At 49.1% G+C, this 8588-nt stretch overlaps 1 protein-coding gene across 1 annotated transcript; it reads left to right on the forward strand.

The window, feature by feature from the left end:
• Nucleotides 1-153: 153 nt before the first annotated feature.
• si:dkey-202l22.3 (7 transmembrane receptor domain-containing protein) lies at nt 154-6443 on the forward strand. Its single transcript, XM_062473217.1, has 4 exons — nt 154-341; nt 4834-5092; nt 5268-5857; nt 6093-6443. Exons 2-4 carry the CDS (start codon nt 4855-4857, stop codon nt 6441-6443), a joined length of 1179 nt encoding a protein of 392 aa, XP_062329201.1. The 5' UTR covers nt 154-341; nt 4834-4854.
• Nucleotides 6444-8588: the final 2145 nt, after the last annotated feature.

An 8588-nucleotide genomic window follows, 5' to 3' on the forward strand; every position in this document is an offset into this window, starting at 1 on the left:
CTCCCCATCCCCCCTCTCTCTCTTTCTCCCTCTCTTTCTTTCTCTCCCCTCTCTCTCCCTCCCCCCTTTAATTTCCTCTCTCTGCTTCTCTCTGTCTCCACTCCGTCAGCTAGTGGCCACTGGAGGAGCACTGAGAGAGAGGAGGGAAGTCAGAGACAGAGAGACAGAGAGAGAGAGAGGAGGAGAGAGAGAGAGACAGAGAGAGAGAGAGAGAGAGAGAGGAGGAGAGTGAATACAGAAGAGAGAAAGGGGGAGAGAAGAAGAGTGTGAAGATGAGGACACATGCTATGAACTGAGGAGAGAACACGGAGAGGTTTTCTGACCGATGCAAGAGGACCAAGGTACGTGCATGCAACACTTTATTTTCTCTGTTGTCGCACGCTCACACACACACACATGAACAAACACACATGCACGCACAGACATACTCTCACACACACATACTTCCACACGCAGGCTCACACACACACAGACAAACCAGAAACACGCACAGTATTACACTACACACATGCTTAACTAATACAGTCATTTTATACGCAAATAATGTACAAGTTGTATTCTTATTTAAATAAGTTGTTAATATTAAACAAATAATTGTTTTATATAATGCTGATAGATAGACTGATAGATGTGACATCACAGTTGCTTAATATTCACATGTTAAACGTACCTAGCCTTTCACTCCCATATTTTATAGTATGTTCTATTGCCTGTTATGATGGTGCGTATGTGTTTGTCTCTGTGTGTGTACATTTTGTCTGCGCATGTGTGTGTGTGTGTGTGTGTCAGAGATGTGTCTTTGTAGAAAATCAACAGATGAGAATGTCTTTCAAAAGCCTTATGATTATCATACACGCTGGGAAGACATACCACCACACTTCAAAGTGACAAACACACACAAACAAACTCACTACACACACACACACACACACACACATACAGACAGACAGGTGTATGGATTCTTCAGATCTTTAAGTATATAATGTGCCATATAGGAATCCCACTGAGAGGTTCAAAGGAGAGCAGGTACTGTGCTCTAGTGCTGTTTTAGTGAACCTGCTTTTAAGTCTTGCTGTGATACTGCAACACAATGGGATCAGAGCATCCATCTGTACCACCTGCCCCCCCCCCCCCCCCACCCACCTCCACCCCTCCCCCCACAGCCCACACACAGACGACGGACCTTTGCGTCTGCCCAAATTGACCATGCAAATTCGGCAAAACAAGCCCAAAATGGCAATCATGAATCATAATTTATTCTGAAATGGTGTCTGACTGCGACAGAATAGCATGTCACTTCGGGTCGCAAATCATCAGTCTCCTAATGTCTTCCTCTAACGATCAATTAAACTCTGGGTCGCTCTTTGTAGAAGCACGTTGGTCCTCCTCAGGTTCCTCCTCTGGGAGAGACGGAAATGGAGAGAGGGGGAGGAAGACATAAACAGGAGCAGGGGCAAAGAAAGAGAGACAGAGAGACGAAGACAGGGACAGAGAAGGACAAAGAGAGAGAGAAAGAGAAACAGGGACAGAGAGAGACAGAGAGAGAGAGACAGAGAGAGAGAGACAGAGAAACAGGGACAGAGAGAGACAGAGAGAGAGAGAGACAGAGAGAGACAGAGAGCGAAAGAGAGAGAGAAAGAGAGAGAGAGAGACAGAGACAGAAACACGGAGACAGACAGCGTTCAGCGGGAGGGCAGGTGAGGAAGTCTCTGCGAGCAGCCTGGGTGTTTTGCATGCTGAAGGTTGCTTCAGAGGGTTCTCCACTCAACCCTCATCAAGGCACGCAAATGATCATGTTCTGTCTGCTGCTGGGGACATTTACCACATCCTCATACCACACTGTCACTGTCTGCTGCTGGGGACATTTACCACAGCCTCATACCACACTGTCACTGTCTGCTGCTGGGGACATTTACCACAGCCTCATACCACACTGTCACTGTCTGCTGCTGGGGACATTTACCACAGCCTCATACCACACTGTCACTGTCTGCTGCTGGGGACATTTACCACAGCCTCATACCACACTGTCACTGTCTGCTGCTGGGGACATTTACCACAGCCTCATACCACACTGTCACTGTCTGCTGCTGGGGACATTTACCACATCCTCATACCACACTGTCACTGTCTGCTGCTGGGGACATTTACCACATCCTCATACCACACTGTCACTGTCTGCTGCTGGGGACATTTACCACAGCCTCATACCACACTGTCACTGTCCGCTGCTGGGGACATTTACCACAGCCTCATACCACACTGTCAAATGATGAAGGGAAACGGTGTGGGTGGCTGAGTGTCATAATGACATGAGTTGCAGTTGGTCACACCTCATAATTACCGTGCTTATCAGGGAGGACGGAGAGGGTACTTTGGGTTCTGTCCTCGTCCATCGAGTCAGGTGTCAGGTGGCTGAGCGGTTAGGGAATCGGGCTTGTAATCTGCATCCCTGCCGTGCCAAATGACGTTGTGTCCTTGGGCAAGGCACTTCACCCTACTTGCCTCGGGGGAATGTCCCTGTACTTACTGTAAGTCGCTCTGGATAAGGGCGTCTGCTAAATGACTAAATGTAAATGTCCATCCTCAGGAGAGCCTCTGGTCTCTGGAGCGCTCCGAGCAGGAGATACCTGCACCATCAAGACAGCACGGCTCAAGAAGCACGCTGTTGATTGTCTCTTCTTCCCTCACTGTCGTCATTGTGATCTTCCTCGTTCGTGTTGTGTGGAGCTCTCTGGTATCAATAGACACATTATGAGTTCAGTGATGATGGCTCCCCAAAGTCTTATTACATTAAAGCTCTTTGTTTTCTTTAGCTCCCCCATCTGTGCAGCTTCTGTGATCAATAAGGAGTCTGCCATGAAAGTCAATACAGCCTCCCAGCTCTTCAGCCACACCCCCAGCACTCTTACACTCCTGAAGGAGGGCGACGTGTTTCAGGGGCATGCACAGTTAAAGATTTAAGTGATTCACTTTTGGCAATTGTCATGGTAACAACAATGTGTGTCCCACCTCGAAATAAAAATAAATACAAAATAAACTAGAGAGGATACAATTTCTGGAGAAATTGTAGGGTGTGCTTGCTTGGGTCGGTTGCACAGGGGTCCGTTTTTTAATGACATTTTTACAACTGATATTTCTGTATATTTTATATAAAAATGCATACTTATTATTTATAAAGATTACATAGATTTAAAAGCATTTTTTGTGCTGCTCGTTTACAACTGAAAATACGAGTGAAGTGTAGAATTAAATATGATGTCTTCTCATTTCCCCTGCAAGAGGCAGCCTCATAGCTGAATCAAAACGAATAAATTTGGCAGACCGGTGTAAAAATGGACCTAATCTCTATGACTTAAACGTCCTTTTAAGTTTTCCCTTCTCGTGATATTTTCAGGCATTTAGCCTACTCATATTGCATTCATTAATAAAGAACCCCCTTTGAAGATTATTCTACGACGTTACCCGGCAGTAGAAGATGGAATCTTGATTCAAACAGTACCATCTGCTAACTGAAAATATGCCCCCAAAAACATAAATAAGCTTGACATTTATTTAGTGAAAAATCGCTCATTCATAAAAAGTTCACTGGTAGCGATCAGTCAGTAACAACGCAAAATGCGATATAGCCCTGTGTGGAGAAGCTGCCCCGGTAAATTCTACTACTACGGTACAGTACTAGACTACAGTACTGCTGTGTTCGTCTTGGTAGCGATTGTGTTGGTTGAATTCGATTTAACGTTCCGTTGTACGGTTTAGGCTGAAATTAATTATTTTCATGAACAGATTGACAAAGTTTAGGCTGTGGCAATGAAGTTAAGGTTAGTAGTTAGATACACTTTTGATTTAAGTAAGGGGAGTGCCAACATGTTCTGTCGCCGTTTGACTTCCTACAGCTGTGTAGATGTTTTTGTAGTGTCTCGCGTAGGCTACAGCGTTGCAGTGATACACTGGATTGAAACCACAGGTAATGATAATTTCACCCACAAATCGTTTACTTGTAATGTAATGTCATAATAAATCCTACAACGAAAATGTATTTGTGAGGAATGTTTATTTTAACGATTGAAAACAGATGCATCATAGACCACTGTAGTATGTGTTGCCCGGGCAACAGAGGCTAATGTCATGATGCTAATACTTCAGTGACATAGTAGACTACTGTTTCCGAAAGTAGATGTACTTCCTTAATAAAATCAGCTTATATTGTACATTACACGTCACAATTGTGTGTCATATCACAAAGTAAAATTAGTAAATAGTTATCACCCTGGCCTCTTTGCTTGTGGCGTTTCTGCAGCTGCCTTGCAGTAAAGCAGTTAGCTTAGCTATCTCCCAGAAGTTAACGAGCTGCTAAACTAATGTTCTGCTAGAGGTAGTCACGCGAGTTTTCGTGACGTTAGTGACGTAAGTAGCGTCATTGACTCTGGCTAGCAAGTTAGCCACCGTTAGCTTCACTTTTCGCCACAAAAACTTAATTTCCACTTAAACCATGCAACGGAACGTAAATCCCAATAGAAGCAACTCAATCGCTACCAAGACGAAACTTTTGACACCTAGGTTGTCTATGTAGGCCAAATATTGACTGAGTTTTAGGGGGGCAAAAAGAATAATAAAAATAATAAAAATAATATATATGTGAGAGAACAAAGGTTGTGCCCTTGCCGAAGGCAAAGCACATCCAATGATTGTACGGTGACTCGTGTAAGGAATCCAACAGAGCAGAACTAAAGGGATAATTTAGTCACTGGTTGGTTAGTTGATTGGTTGTTTGACTAATGGATTAACTGGTTGATTGTTCAACCTGGTTGACTGATCTGTTGATTTCTTCAGCAGTGGAGTCTACGATCAAAAATGGAGGTGTTTCTGGAAGAGGACCTGATTGGGTCTAATGGCACTCATGCTGGCACCGCCCAGAACCAAAGTGGCCCATTAGACATGTTCTCTGGGATGGAGCTACTCCTTAGGTTCAAGCCCCTGTTCCTGCCTCTCTACTGCCTCCTGGTGGCCGTGGCTGGCGTGGGCAACTGCTTCCTGCTGGCCTGCATCATGGCAGACAAAAAACTCCACAACGCCACCAACTTCTTCATAGGTGAGTTAGAAGTTAGTTGTGATCAGGTAGGGGGTTGGAGCGAGGAGTTACAAGTTTGTTTTCCATTTGTAAGTGGCATGGGGGGGGGGCAGGTAGGAGGCAGGAACAAACAAGAATGAACAGGAATATTATTGATTGCTGAATGGATCAATTGATTGGTTTATTTATTCATCAGGTAACCTTGCAGCCGGGGATCTGCTGATGTGTCTGAGCTGCGTGCCGCTGACCGCCTCCTACGCCTTCGACAGCCGTGGCTGGGCCTTCGGACGCCCCCTCTGCCACTTTGTGCCCCTCATCCAGGCCGCCACCGTCTTTGCCTCCGTCCTCTCCCTCACCGCCATCGCCGTGGATCGATACGTGGTCGTCGCCCACCCGGTACGCCGCCGGATCTCTGTGTGGGGCTGCGGAGGCGTGGCGTTGGGGGTGTGGCTCCTGTCCCTGGCCCTGGCGGCCCCACCCTCCCTCCACATGCGCTACCTGGACCTGCGTCGCAGTGGGATGGACCTGGTGGTGTGTGAGGAGTTCTGGCCCGGCTCGGCCCGCCTCAGGCTGGTGTACTCCTGCTTCATCCTGGTGGCGTCGTACATGATCCCCCTGCTGTCCGTCACCGTGTCCTACTGCGCCATCACTGTGCACCTGCGGCGCCACGCGCTGCCCGGGGAGCCCTCGCAGTGCCAGCAGCGCTGGAGCCAGAGGAGGAGGAAGACCTTTTCTCTGCTGGTGGCCTCTGTGCTCGCCTTTGCCCTCTGCTGGCTCCCCCTGCAGGTGAGGAGGGGGACCACGGGTGGAAACAAAAATACCTTGCATTTTATGCATGATTCATTGTCTCTCGGGCCATATTCTCATACTTCTTTATTCATTGTCAGATGGCCATTGGCATATTGGGAAGTGTGTTTTACCATGCCTTCTGACTGTGTCTAACTCGTACAGCCCCCAGACCAGCCATTCTGTGTTTCCAAATCCATCCAGCTGCTCACATCCTCTTTCCTGTTCCATGCAGGTTCTGAACCTCTTGTTGGACCTGGACCCGGACTTCCACATCGTGGGGAAGCGCTACGTGAACGTGCTGCAGGTGTGCTGTCACCTGGTGGCCATGAGCTCTGCCTGCTACAACCCTTTCATCTACGCCTCGCTGCACAGCAAGGTGCGCCTGCACCTGCAAGGCTACCTCTGCCCCTGCCGCCACGCCGTGGGGGGCGTCCCCAGGGGGGTCACCCTCCTTTCCCACTGCGCCTCCCGCAACCCTGCCACCTGCCTCAGCCTGCTCTCCGAGGCCACCCCGGCCGCTGCCAAGGAGACGGGCCCCCACCCCCACCACACACACACACGCCTGGACAGCAGCTGCGTCTGAGAGAGGTCGGGGAAGGATGGGGGAGGGGGTGGGGAGAGGGGGCGAAAGGGGGCGAAAGGAGTGGAGAGGGATAACCATGGCAACCGTGGAGGCCGGGCGAGAGAGGTTGCGGTCACAGCCATTGTAGATTCCTGCCTGTGTCCGGCATGTTTCTGGGGGAGGGGGGATTGGAGGGGGGAGAGATGGATGAGGGAGGGAGGGATCAAGGGAGGGGGGGTGACCGGGGAGCAGGGACAGGGGCAGGACATGGGATGGCACCTATCATCTACCCTACATACCCCCCCATCCAACCCATCCACCCACCACCACACCCCCCCACCCACAACCCCCAGTCTGGTTCCTCCTGGATACCAACCCAAGCCCCTGAACCCTGTGACGGATCCGTTCCTCTCCACAACCCCGGGTCTTGGAGCCATGGATACTCTGGCTCTGACCTTGCCAGCGCCTGATGCTGTCCTGTGGACAGGAGCGGCATGGCACTTGGGGGAGCAAGGGGCCAGCAACGGCTGACCCGGGGCCCTGGGGAGCTGACCTTCCTCTGAACTTCCTGTGAACTTCCTCTCCAGCCATATGGATTACTGACTACAGAGGATATGCTGAAGAGGCAGGGGACAGGGGCCGTCGCTCTCAATCGCTCTTTCTCTCTCTTTCTCTCGCTTTCTCTCTCTTTCTCCCTCTTTCTCTCTCGATCTCTCTCGATCTCGCTCTCTCTCTCCATTCGTCCCTCCAGCTGTTCTCTTGGGTGGATCTTTGCCCCCTGTCTGCTAGACATGCTCCAGATGGCCTCTGTCTCTTTGTTTTTGTCTTTTTGTGTGCTTGTGTGTTTGTTTGTTTGTGTGCGTGGGTGGGTGCATCTGTGTGTGTTAAAGTGTGCGTGTGTTATGTAATGTGTGTTCTTTTACTGACCCCCCCACCCCTCTCTTTCTCTCACTCTCTTTCTCAGTTTCTGCCCTCAAGCATTTCATAATGACACTCATCAACGGGCACACACACTGGCTGGCTAAACCCGGAGTCAGGTGGCTGAGCGGTGAGGGAGTCGGGCTAGTAATCCGAAGGTTGACAGTTCGATTCCCGGTCATGCCAACTGACGTTGTGTCCTTGGGCAAGGCACTTCACCCTACTTGCCTCGGGGGAATGTCCCTGTACTTACTGTAAGTCGCTCTGGATAAGAGCGTCTGCTAAATGACTAAATGTAAATGTAAACCCACTTAGCGCTATACACTGCCTGTCTGTCTGTCTGTCTGTCTGACAGCCAGCCTTTCTGTCCATCTACACTTCAGAGGAAGTGTGTGTGTGTTTATAACATTGATAGGTGTCGCTGCCCATCCCCCCATGGTACCACCAGTGTCATCTGGTCAGGGTTGAGTCGTGTGTGGGGTTGGGGGGGCTGTGGACGTGGATTTGGCCTCGTTGTGACAGCCCCGGTGTAGGTGTGAGACAGTAAGGTTTGTTAGGCTGAGTTAGTCAGACCCCCCCCCTCCTTGCAAAGCCTATTTATATCTCACGTCTGGAAATCTCACCTTCCACTATTAGCCATGCTCAGACAAAGAGAGAGGGAGAAACAGGTGCTGTGATGGTGGTCTGTGTGGATGTGAACCCCAGGCTGACTGCTGCTGTCAGTGTCTGGAGAGGGGAACCTTTCTTTTCTGGTCTGCCTGACCGCCAGGATGGACTGCACATTGATATGGTATCTGATAACTGATCAACTGAACTCTATGGTGATGTGCAGAACCACATGCATGAACATGCACAAGTCAGAGGTTTTTAGTTACTCTTATTCTCTTTCTTTCTCTCTATCTACCTTGCTCTTTCTTCCTCTCTCTCTCTCTTTTACCTTTTCTTATATTTTCAGGCCTCTCTTACTGTTGTGTCCCTTTTCTCTTGCTCACACACACAGACATACACACCTTTGCATGTGTCTCTCCCTGCGTGGAGAAGGCTGGCCTGGTTGGCAGAATTACGCATTTGTGTCAGCTGCTAACACCATGCTCTCTGCTTATTTGTTTGTGAATTAAAAACTGTGAAAACCAATTATTCACTAGCATTTTGCTTCATTTGGCACACGCATGCACATACATGCACACATATGTACATACACACACACACACACACATATACACACACTATTGGGAACTAGTTCCACAG

This window comes from Osmerus eperlanus, chromosome 11 (assembly GCF_963692335.1).
Source record: "Osmerus eperlanus chromosome 11, fOsmEpe2.1, whole genome shotgun sequence".
Classification (NCBI taxonomy): domain Eukaryota; kingdom Metazoa; phylum Chordata; class Actinopteri; order Osmeriformes; family Osmeridae; genus Osmerus; species Osmerus eperlanus.

Coding starts and splice junctions, on each gene's coding strand:
- si:dkey-202l22.3 (XM_062473217.1), top strand. CDS start 4,855: ATGGAGGTGTTTCTGGAAGAGGACCTGATTGGGTCTAATGGCACTCAT. Junction 5,093..5,267: donor CGCCACCAACTTCTTCATAG/GTGAGTTAGAAG, acceptor TTTATTCATCAG/GTAACCTTGCAGCCGGGGAT. Junction 5,858..6,092: donor TCTGCTGGCTCCCCCTGCAG/GTGAGGAGGGGG, acceptor TGTTCCATGCAG/GTTCTGAACCTCTTGTTGGA.